A 12,096-nucleotide genomic window follows, 5' to 3' on the forward strand; every position below is an offset into this window, starting at 1 on the left:
AACTGTTGTTAACATCGGCAGAAATGTGCCCAATCAGAAAAACGATGGCAAATACTATACTGTCTTTACCTATTATCTTTAACCATATTTACCATGAGATTTTGATACCATTGGCAAAAGGCCAAGATGCTGCTCTCAGGTCCTAAACCTGTTTCACCGTTCCCTGAAAATCATCAGCTCCACATTTTCACCACCATAATTGTAAACACTAGAAACCAGCCTTTCCAGAGAATGCACAACTACTACATATAAGGCTATTCACCTGTGAGACTGTTCCATGTTCTGCCTATTAATTTTTGTTATTTTATACAGGATTACTTCATCTTGATTGTTTCGGAATTTTTATATATTCCATGGAAGTATGCACAAGAAGAAGCGGCAAAACGAGCATCTGCAATGGGTGACCTATGTACACCATCAATCACAGCTTCAACTGCTGAAATTCTTGAATCACAGATGGCAGAATTTCTGAAGAAAAAGGTACTAATTGAAATGCATGAACTCTTTTTTTAACATTTTCCACAGACTTTTAGGCTTAACTTCTATAATTCTTTGTCCTACAGATTGGAACTGACTTTACAGACAAACTTCTTAAAATTGTCTGTGATCCAAGTCTTCACATGAAAGGAAGAAGCAAGTCTCAGAGTGATAACATCTCAATTGGAAGTTCGCAATCTTTGAAGGACATTCACAAGGGGGATTCTGCTCTGGATTTCATCAAATATGTTTGTGCAGTTTTGGCACTTGACCAAAAAGTGCAACATGAAGTTCTGGTAAAGAGCGTCTCTAACATTCTCTAGGCTTGACATATCTATTTATTTATTACATATTTTGCCTCTACACTAATCCTAAGCATCATCTACCTGCACAGCAGCAAAAGTATAGCAACGCTGCCCATCCCCAGCTACTTCAGTTTATTTGCATTATGGATTTTGAGTTAATGATATTTGGATCATTCTAACATACATGGAACTAATGAGATATGGTTTGGTAATTGTCCATTCCTTTATTTGCTTTAAACATGTAGAAGTTCTTTTTTTCATCGAGAGAACCTTATAGTTTCCTGCAAAGTTCATCTTTCTGAGAATTAATCATCTCATTAGGTCTCAACTTCTTTAATTCCTGATGTTTTATAGCATATAGATTTTCCCTCTCAGCAGTTCAGCATCTGTTCATGTGATCTACAGTTTTCTTTCGGTATTATAACATTATCGTTGTCCCTACATTTAAAACTTCAATTTTAGCTATAATTCCTTACATTATGACAGCGATTTAATACAGGCATGAGTTATATGCATAGAGAGAAACTCATTCATAGAATTATACTGGTGTGTGATAATGTCTTGCTTGTTGCTAATAAAAAATGTCTGGTTTAAGCAATTGTTTTCTTGGATTTGCACAGGTAATGAGAAGGAACCTTCTGAAATTGGTTCGCATTAGGGAATTTGCTCCAGAGGCTGAATTTCAAAATCTATCTATGACCTTAACGCTACCAAATGTCATTTGCAGGTGAAACTGACTGCATGCCTCATAATTCATTTGTAGTTAGTAAAAGCTTACATACTTCATGATTTATCTCAATGAGAAATACTTACCGAAGGATCCTCAGTTCTTTGAATTAATTGCTAACATAATGCATTTTGTTGGCAGTTACTGCAACGACTGCAGAGATCTAGATTTGTGCCGTGACAGGGCATTAATGGCTCAGGAATGGCGTTGCGCTGTGCCTCAGTGTGGGCAACCTTATGACCGTGAAGTGATGGAGAATGCTCTCCTTCAGATTATTCGACAGAGGGAAAGACTCTACCACCTTCAAGACCTCGTGTGCCTCAAGTGCAATCAAATCAAAGCTGCCCACTTAGCCGAACATTGTGCATGTGCTGGATCATTTGCATGCAAGGAAAATTCCTCTGAATTCCACAGCAAAATGCAAATTTTCTTGAATGTAGCAGTCGCTCAGAAATTCGAACTCCTCCAAGAATGTGTCTCTTGGATCTTAGAAGTCAGATAAATGTGAAAACGAAACACCTGAATTGAATTATATGCAGTTCCCTTCTGAGCCTCAATCAGTGCAAGAAATACATCTGAGCTATACAATGCACGTGTCAGACGTCGTCTCTGGTCACTGCAGTATAAACATCAAATGCTGGATCCAGATTGTGTTATCCATATGGCTATTAGCAGCAATGTACAGATACAGAAAGGAGATTATATGATGTCGAAGGAGGCCATTGTCGGTCTTCCCACGCAGAAGTTGTCTAGGGCCTCATCACCTCAGATCTTGTTAACTGAATTCAAATTTAAGTTCCTCTACCCATCTTAGAATATTTAAGCTGGTGGAGGGGTTGATTATGTATTATTTGCCTTGTATACTATGAGTCAATGACACTCTAGGATAGTTTTAACTTGAGATTGTTGCATAGGAGAATATCAGATCAGGTCATAGAAGGATGCAAATGCACTTGTCATGTAAACCCCGCAAATCGGACCTTTACTGTATATGATATAAATGTTTTCACATAGCTCATTAATCAATGCCTGAATTGCCAAGGACTAGTTTGATATGCGGATGTACTTGTTATAATATAGGTTTAAGTTGCATCAGTAGCAAAGTTCAATGGCTGCATCCAGGTGTCTTCTCAGGGTTTTCCTATTCGAGGTATACTTAGTTAATTATGAAGGACATATCTATACAGAATGTAAAGAAAGTACACACACACACAACACCATAGGAGCCATAACATGAATAAAAGTCGAAGGCACAGTTCTATCACGCAATATGGTAACTCCAAGCAATTAATGAGGCCGTCTTTATTTTATCTTAATTTACTTCGGTTAAAGAAATTTGATGTTTGTTTGTGTAAGTTTGTACCCAAATGAACTTTGAATCAGTAGATTAACACACAGTATTGTTTTCATTATCATGTGTGAGATCCAATGGTTAATATCTCACGTCAATACAAATTCATATTGCTAATATAATACCTTCGATTCATATCCAGTTACGTTTAATTATTTTTTTATTATAAAAATAATAATAATTAAAATATAATTAACATAATACATATAATAAGATTATAGACAATTCGCGACTTCGCAAAGTTTTTATAAAAAAAAGATGTGAAGTCCGCAACTTGAAGTGTATTAATCGGCACTACAAGATGATTGGTTTCAATAAGTTTCATACATTTCAAGTTATGCAAAATCTTATTCTGCACATGTTGATCTTTATCTTAACCTTGTCATTAATCAACCATATGCACCAAGATATAACATTTCACCAATTTCATTTATCTTATTTAGTGCATATCGTGATTGTATGGAGTCCAGTTCTGCAATAATATCAAGTTGGTTTCATATTAATGCCGATGATGATGATGAACAAAATGAGCCAACCCAAAATGTAGGTGAGAAAATAAGAAGATGGGCGGTTATTTTCAACATTTGTATGTAATTATTATAATATTTATAACAGTTTGTTGTATCTTTTTATTAATAAATTTTTAAAGTTATTATTAATTATAATTAGTAAATTATTAAATTAATAATTATAAAAAGATAATTAGTTTTATTAATTATTATAGAAATAAATTAAAGTTATTATTAATTATAATTTGTAAATTTAAAATTATAATGAATAAGTATAAGATAATAATAAATAAATAAAATTTATATTTAAAAAAAAAGAAAAGAAAAATGTAGAGAGTTGCGGACACTCTTTTCTGTGAAGTGTGTCAGCGACTTGCTATTTTTTTTTTATTATATGTATTATTTTAACTATATTTTTATTATTTACTTTTTTATAATAAAAAAATAATTAAACCTATCGAACTATATGGCCAAAAAATAATGTTTATTAATGAATATAAATATCACCATCCATATATTACAAAAATATAGAGATTATCCAAGTGAACACCATGTAATATTATTATATTTTCCAAAATATAAACTCATTATTTGTATGTAAATTTATCTTTATAGTCAATATAATTTTTGGCCTTATACTTATTAATTACTTTAGTTTTAAATTTAGATTATTTATAAGTTATTCTTTTTCTATTTAAAAATTTAAATGAAATGATTCACAAATTTATTTATCGACAATTCCCTGGTAGGCTGGTATCAAATAGCTATAGGGCACATATCCCAAAGCCCAATTTCAATATCTTAGGCCCAATTGACAAGCCCAAGGGTAGTACCGGTAGTACAACCAAACTTGATCCACATAAACCCTAGGTATAAGTAGAAATCCCAACCCACGTATATAGGCGTATCGCGAATAGAAATTGAAACTAAATCCTAGCAGCAGCTGCATTTTGGGAAATTGGAACTCTTCGCCGGCAAATCTCCTAAGTAATTCCTCTCCCCTCGCTTTCTCTAATTTCGTTCCTGTTTGTGTAAATGATTATATGAATCTGAATTATATTGTCTCGGCGTTTTTATTTTTTTAAGTTAATGTTGAGTTTGTTTCTGATTTGAATAGAGATGAAGATTGTAGCAGCATACTTGTTGGCTGTGTTGGGTGGCAACACCTCCCCCTCCGCCGATGATTTGAAGGATATCCTCGGCTCAGGTTCTTTTCTACGATTCTATACGTCTACTATGTTCACTCACTTCTTTATATATGTGCGCCTGTGTGTGTGTGTGTGTTTTAGGTAGCGAGTGCTCTTTAGTGACGTTTGAAATTTTATTCTTTGGAATTTAGGATGCATCTAGATTTTGGGCTTGGAGTTTTCCAGAATGGGGTATCAGGATTTGGGCTGTATTGTTAGTTAGTTGTTAATTTTTCTTTTAAAGCAGAGCATTTTTGGATGAATAGGATGAAAATGTAGAGCAATTAGACATTCGACTTCCGAGACTCTAAATGGAGTCTTGTAAGTTGGTTTGTTTAATGCGTGTTATCCCATATCACTGTTTTTTATCCAACACATCACGATAACATAGGAAATTCATTGTTTTTTAGATCAAAACTTTAGTTTAACTGCTGTTTGTCAGTTTTATGTTTTTACCCCATTTGATTCACTGCCAGCAGTTGATGTACAAATTAAATAATCTGGTATTGATGTGATAAAGTAGTTCATAGTGGTGTGAATACTAGGTATGGTTGATTTAGTAACAACATGCCTGGTTCGACATTTTAGTAACTTTAATGTTTTGGAAATTTGCAAATGGAATTTAGGTTTGTGCATCAAGAAGTGCACTATTTGTGCTAGTTTGGATTGACTATAATGACATTTTGAATGGTACAAAATAGCTCTAGTATATCACTGTTATATGGTGCTCTGTCTTGTTATCAAATTTTTTGCAGCACAAGGCTATCAACATCTGATGTTTGTAGTCATTTTGGTTAATTCTGATCAAGCATTAGTCTCTGGTAGCTATTCTTTTTGAGTAACTTTGTTGATCAACCTTGTTTATGTTTCAGTTGGAGCTGAGGCTGATGAGGACAGAATTGAATTGCTTTTGGCTCAAGTCAAGGGCAAAGATATTACTGAGTTGATCGCTGCTGGAAGGGAAAAATTGGCCTCTGTACCTGCAGGTGGTGGTGCAGTTGCTGCTGCACCAGTTAGTGGTGGTGCAGGTGGTGGGGCTGCACCTGCTGCAGCTGCCGAAACAAAGAAAGAAGAGAAAGTGGAAGAGAAAGAGGAGTCTGATGATGTAGCTTCCAAATTTATTTTATTTTTTGTGCCCATTATACATATTATGCATATCTTTACCTTGTGGCCTGACTTGTCTATTTACTTTTGTTGCAGGACATGGGCTTCAGTCTCTTCGACTAGGAAATTGCAAAAGCAGTTGTCTGTTAAACAATTTTCTGCGCTTCTGTACCTCGGTTTACTCTAGGAGAATTTTTTTCCTTTTATGGTTTTAGCTCTAGTTTTAGTTGGGGATGTGGAATTTTGCTGCAGTAAAGCGAGTTGGAGACGATGAAGATATAATTGAATTTGATTTTCTAGTGATGGGTTAAGTTATTGCCAACTTGGGTGTTTTTACTGGTTGATGTTGATTTATGAGGGAGCTATTATTTGCTGGCGTTTGTCTTCAGATGTGTTTGCTATGAAGTTTAAAGTGCAGGCTGTGAAGCTAACAATCTGTTGGTAAATTATGATTCCGCTTGGTTGATAGATTGTTCAGGGATGCTTTTGCGGTAGATGTCAGGGCGTAACCGTTGATCAAACGTACTATAGGGTTAATTGCCTATTCTTGCGTTCTAGAACCTGAAAAATGTTGAGGTGTACAAGAATCTCTGTTGTTGAAAATACTTCGTAGAAATGTTAATTTCAGTAAGCGATATACTGAGTGATATTGGGGGCTTTTTATGGGAGAAAGTGCATAAAACTCTAGTGTTTAAAAAGTCGGCTTAAATTTTCTTTCTGTTTCAAAAATAAGTTAAAAATTTCTTGTATATTTTTTAAATTTAGCTCAATTGTACCCTTTTCGTTATATTTAATTAATGGTGTTTAATTTTTTTATAAAATAATTATTATATTCTTACTTAATATATATATTTTTTATTTTAATAATTGTTGGATTTTTTTAATTAAATATTGATTGTTGGATTTAATTAATTAATCGTAATTGTTAAATTTTAAAAAAATAAAAGGTTTGGATTCAATAAATTATTTAATTTAATTATATATGAATAATATAAAATTAAATAATATATTATTATTATATATATAAATTAAGAGATCAAATGTGCAACACTCTCTATGGTGTGGTATCAAAAGTACGATTTTTCCACGTGTTAACTACCCAGAGACATAGCAATAAAAAATGAATTTAAGGTATCAATGATTAGAAGATTGACTCTAGTAGGATTTTTTTTACCCATAGATATATTGAATCAAAATTAATCATATAATAATGCAAATTTCTAATCCAAATTGAATTTGACAACCAATTATATGATAAGAGTAATACATTTAACGTGTAATTGATATACAATTTAGAAAAAAAATCGATCACATGTCAAATATATTATACTTGCTCTGCGATTAGTTTCATTCGATTGAATCTAATTTAAATTACAAAAATTATAGATAACTATAATACACTTATTATATAATTAATTATTAAAATGATTCCAATCATAAGAGAAATATATTAACTTATTATATAGTTAATTTTCATCTTATCAAATCGAATACAAATTAAAATTTGCTCTAGAGTAGAGTGTGCTGAAGCTAAGTAGTTTTCCGACAACCACAAATAATCTGCACGTACTTTTCAGGGTTTTCAAACGTGGCCAAGAACCCACCAAACCGAAGCTTCTGGCCTCCATAAAAGCTCTGTGGTAGCGCAAATATGGGCCTCAAATTATTCTTCTGGCCAGAGTTTTCACGACTTTCCCCTCAGCCAATTCTTTTTTCATCGATCATTCAAGACTTTCCATCCCACAAACAGGCTTCTCGTTCTTGATCTTACGCTGTGCATGCGCCTCTAAATCTCATATTCATTCAAGAGTCAAGCCCACCAATACACCTACTAGTAGTGTTTCTTCGTTTTCTTTGGTGGGCTTTTCTTACTTTCCTAAATAAACCTCAATCTTGTATTGTTGTTTTGGAAAGAATGGTTGGAGCTGTGTCTTTTGTGGGCTCGTCGTTGGTTGGTGGTAAGGCTTGTCTGGATGCCACCATGTCTGCGTCTGGAGGTCTGATTTTGCAGAGGCATTTAGTTGGCAGAACTAGAAAGCGGGTGCCTCGTTTAGGCTCGTTGGAGTTGAGAAGTTCGTTTCTTGATTACTTTTCTGTTAGAGCTCTTTCGGGCTCCAAGAATCTGAGAAAACAGAGGAAAAACAGGAGTCTTGTGGTTGTGGGTGAACTGCTCGGACAGTATGAAGACAGCTTTGAGGATGTTAAAGAAGTAAGAACCTCTTCGTGGTTTTGACATTACTACTTAGTAATAATGACCAGGTTTTTGGATGGATGGTTTGTTGTTTCATCTGTTCAAGAACCATATGTGATGAAAGATGATGTTGTGTGTGTGCAGCAAATTCTTTACTATTTCACATACAAGGCTGTAAGGACTGTATTGAACCAGCTTTATGAGATGAACCCTACACAGTATAGGTGGCTCTATAAGTAAGTCCTTCAAATTTGTTCCCGCTTTTGAGTTTGTCATATATTCCCACGTGCTGTCTTAACGGCTCGTCCTTTAACTGGAGACACCATTGTTTACGTGGATTTGGTAAGAGAGTACAGATTTATAGCACTATAGATTACAAAATTCTCTCCATAGTACGTTAATATGTTTGTTTGGTACTGAACCTCGCAGTTTTGTCGCATCAAATGAGCTTGGTTATGGAAAGCACTTCATTCGGAACCTAGGAAAGGTACACGTTTTTCAATCCCATGTTATACAAACATCATCTATAATCTCTCCCTCCTTCCCGCCCTCAATTAGACCACACCCGTTGTATAACTTAAACTTCTTTCTCACAGGAGCAACATGAACTTGCGGAAAGAGTAATGGTGACTCGCCTTCACCTCTATGGGAGATGGATTAAGGTTTGAGAACTGTCTTTTATGTGGTTTCCCATTTGCCATACTCTTTGTCGCATGGGTGTTACATTTGTTACATTCGGTTACTATGTGTTGTAGAAATGTGATCATACCGAGATGTATGAGAGGATCTCTGATCAGAATCTGGAGTTGATGCGTGAGCGGCTGATGGAGACCGTGGTTTGGCCCTCGGATGACTCAAACACAGAGGTGGTTGGGTGACGGGGCGATAACGCTGGTTTACCTGCTGCTGATGCTGCTTTTCTGGTTTGGTTTGCTGCAGATCTTGGAGTGTAGGAAGATATTATACTGTCTCTCTTATATGCAACATGCTTCCTTATTAGTATATCCAGTAAGCATGAAAATCTGTACATATATATATATATATATAGATTGTAGGTAGTTTTGAAGGAGCATTTTAGGACATGGGAGAATACTGTTAGACCAATCAAGAACAAGGTGCTAAGTGTACCCCTGTTGTAATGTCCTCATGTTTATGCTTGTCAATAGAAACATGGTTTCAAATCAGAAATGAGTTAGATTCAGAATCATGGTCGCAAATGGCAAAGTAATTTACAATAGAATCGGTTAGATTCGAGCATTTGGACATGTTTTTTCGACTCACAAATTTACATTTCAGTGTACAAAATGGATACCTACGTGGCTGGAACTACATCTCAGCCGAGCTACCCACACCAAAAATATCAAACATAGACACAGATACTTGTATTACACTTGCTATATTGATTAGTTTGGTTTGGCCTTTCTTATTTGGTGGTCTTATATGCAAATGGGGCTGACCTCAACCTAAGTATGACCTAACCTACACCGTAAACATCGAAGAATACATATAGGAAAAATGTTCGATTATACAGTTTAGATTGAATCATCAGTACAACATGATCAACAAGTTAATGATGAGAAATGAGAAGAAAACATCTTATTAATTACTACTTAGGCCGTAATTATGACATGGCAAAGTACAGAAATGAAAAATCCCCCATAAATCAAGGGGAATAAGTCCCACAACCTCCAAAAACAGAGCAATGGAGAGAAAATGATGCATTTGAAGGAAGCAGTTGAATCTGCAGTTTTAATGTCAAAATTTGAACACTAAAAATTCCTATGTTTCAGCAGTAAATACCTTCTCATTTGTGTATAGAAGTCTAACTAAGCCCCTCCACGTCCAAGCTACTAAAATCCATCCGGAAGCTAAAACTTCAACGTCCGGTCACGAATTGTGAAAATATGATGTAAAGAAGTGGTCCTACCACAAGCCGATGGCCTTCCACCAGACACCTCCAACTCCAAGCCAAATTACAAGATTGACGATCGAGATCAAGAACCCATAGCCCCACCATTTGGCGAGTGGGACATAACCAGCTCCATAGAAGACGGGTGCTGATCCTATACCGTAATGAGTAATGCCGCCCATTAGATTGGAGAGGAAGGAGAGAACGACAGCGCCAAGGTATGGTGGAGTGCCGAGAGCACTGGCTACGGACAAGAATGCTGTGAACATGGCACCGATATGAGCAGCTCCGCTGGCAAAGAAGTAGTGGGAATAGAAGTAGAGGAGGACTAGAATGCCGAATGACAGCTGCCATGAAAGACCCAATCCACCAACAAACTGCAAGAAAAGCAAATAAAATAAGTCGAGCGACCATTGTGTAGTGAAAATCACTGCTTCATTAGGAAGAAGCAAGAAATGAAGGAGATGCGTTGCATAATGCTCTGGTACCAGTTATAAGGAACAGAAATGAGAAATTAAGGGGTAGAAGACACTGAGAGATGAATACCAATAAATTCTTACAGGATATGATTGAAAAACATCAGAAAAATTTTGCACGGTTAGCAAATTTATACCACATATATATAAGGGCAACCAGAGAAATCCTGGTCTCCGTCCTGAATTTATAAACAATTTTCCCAAATAATGGACAAGGGGGATCCGTTCCTGTAAAAAGGGTCTATTGTATAAGGCATGGAAAATGGGTTAAAGTACCTTAACAACAGTTTGGCTGAACCAAGAAATAAGACCATATTTGTTTAGATATCCAGCCATTGCAATGAGTGCAGCAAACCAAGTGAGAGTGTCCCAGGCAACGGCTTCAGCTAGGCATTCCTTCCATGTGACGACCCCAGTTACAAGGAGGACGGATAGTCCAAGAATTGCAGCAGTAACCGCATCAACGTTCAGGACACTCCCAAAAATCCAGAGCCCTACCTGTTTTAAAGCAGCATGAAATATCAGGACAAGGTCATTTGCATTCAAAGAAATATATAACTACGCACACACATCCTTGAATACAATAACAAAGAATCAGACAAAAATATGGAGTGTATCATGTCCATTTAAATGACATACAAAGATCTCCCAGATATTTGTTCATCAACTAGATCACTCTTATTAGTGTCTCGGCATCCAAAGGGCACTGGGATTTCAGTATCATAATAGAACACTCCATCTCAAGTCAAAGATCAGGCAGTCGCCTTCACCATATGACTCAAATTGACACAATACACAATTTGTTTAAAAAGAGTCCTTTGAGTGCTTCTGACCCTTAAATGCAATTCCTTCACATCCAATCAATAGAATGAGACGATACATCTCGGCATAAAACCGAAATCACATACAAGCCAAATCATGAGCACAAAATTTAACCAAATTAACATTATTAAATATGGATCAAACACAAGAAAACAATATATGTATAGTATGCAGTACTACGAACTCAAAATCTACTGTCAAGTTGAGAGTACTGAATCTCCATACCGTGAGAAGCAGAGTTCCGGCCATGATGATCTCATTCTTTGACATAGGCCCCATCTTCTCCAACTTCTCCTTAGCAAGCTTGGGGGCATCAGGGCTGCTCTTGACCGTTGGTGGATAGATTATATATAACAGCAATGGTACGACAATTAACGACACCAATCCTGGCACAATTGCTGCCTTAGCCCAGTCCATCCACCCAATGGGCATATTTATAGTACTTGCAGTTAAGTTAGCAGCCAAAGGATTTGCAGCCATAGCCGTCAAGAACATAGAAGACGAGATCACAGATGTTTGGAAGCAGGTCAGCATTAACCAAGAACCTAATTTGTTCTCAGTCCCATCACCTGCATTACTACCACAAGCCACACATAGTGATTTCACCAGTGGCAAGAAAATCCCACCAGCTCTGGCAGAAACCGAGGGAATCGCAGGTGCTAAAAGGGCTTCACTGAAAACCAAACTGTATCCCAATCCCAAAGACGAGCTCCCAAACAAAGACACAAATTGATACGCAATTCTGTTCCCCAATCCAGTCTTGATAAACCCTCGAGCGAAAAAGAATGCTAAAGCGATCAGCCACGGGATTGGGTCCCCAAAAGCTGAAAACGCCGCGGCGAACGTAAGCGTTTTTGTCAAAACACATGCGCCGAGACCCATCAACGCTACGGCACCCAACGGCAGTGGCTGAGTGATGATTCCCACTATGGTGGCCAAGAAGATAGAGAGCAATTGCCACGCGATGCGCGAGACCCCATTTGGTGCAGGAACAAACCATAGAATAACTCCCGTCGCTATAGAAGCTATGAGTGGCTT

General features: G+C 36.5%; 4 protein-coding genes across 4 annotated transcripts in view; 3 read left to right on the forward strand and 1 right to left on the reverse strand.

Annotated features, from left to right (window-relative positions):
* The window catches only part of LOC105171162 (DNA polymerase epsilon catalytic subunit A), a 23,619-nt gene extending 21,097 nt beyond the window's left edge, over positions 1–2,522 (forward strand). The window contains exons 45-48 of the mRNA XM_020696989.1: positions 313–480; positions 564–773; positions 1,403–1,509; positions 1,651–2,522. Coding sequence (XP_020552648.1) covers positions 313–480; positions 564–773; positions 1,403–1,509; positions 1,651–2,011 — 846 coding nt within the window. The 3' untranslated portion in view covers positions 2,012–2,522. The remainder of the gene's footprint in view (positions 1–312; positions 481–563; positions 774–1,402; positions 1,510–1,650) is intronic.
* On the forward strand, positions 4,219–6,295 carry LOC105171055 (60S acidic ribosomal protein P2B). The gene is made up of 4 exons (XM_011092061.2): positions 4,219–4,356; positions 4,487–4,576; positions 5,429–5,661; positions 5,757–6,295. Exons 2-4 carry the CDS (start codon positions 4,489–4,491, stop codon positions 5,781–5,783), a joined length of 348 nt encoding a protein of 115 aa, XP_011090363.1. The 5' UTR covers positions 4,219–4,356; positions 4,487–4,488; the 3' UTR covers positions 5,784–6,295.
* On the forward strand, positions 7,240–9,754 carry LOC105171057 (chaperonin-like RbcX protein 2, chloroplastic). The gene is made up of 5 exons (XM_011092063.2): positions 7,240–7,869; positions 7,996–8,087; positions 8,281–8,338; positions 8,448–8,513; positions 8,607–9,754. The coding sequence occupies exons 1-5, from the start codon at positions 7,576–7,578 to the stop codon at positions 8,727–8,729; spliced, it is 633 nt and encodes a 210-aa protein (XP_011090365.1). The 5' UTR covers positions 7,240–7,575; the 3' UTR covers positions 8,730–9,754.
* LOC105171056 (dicarboxylate transporter 1, chloroplastic) lies at positions 9,775–12,096 on the reverse strand. Its single transcript, XM_011092062.2, has 3 exons — positions 11,284–12,096; positions 10,513–10,734; positions 9,775–10,137 (listed from the first exon to the last, which is right to left on the reverse strand). The coding sequence occupies exons 1-3, from the start codon at positions 11,938–11,940 to the stop codon at positions 9,775–9,777; spliced, it is 1,242 nt and encodes a 413-aa protein (XP_011090364.1). The 5' UTR covers positions 11,941–12,096.

This window comes from Sesamum indicum, linkage group LG9, assembly GCF_000512975.1.
Source record: "Sesamum indicum cultivar Zhongzhi No. 13 linkage group LG9, S_indicum_v1.0, whole genome shotgun sequence".
Taxonomy (NCBI): domain Eukaryota; kingdom Viridiplantae; phylum Streptophyta; class Magnoliopsida; order Lamiales; family Pedaliaceae; genus Sesamum; species Sesamum indicum.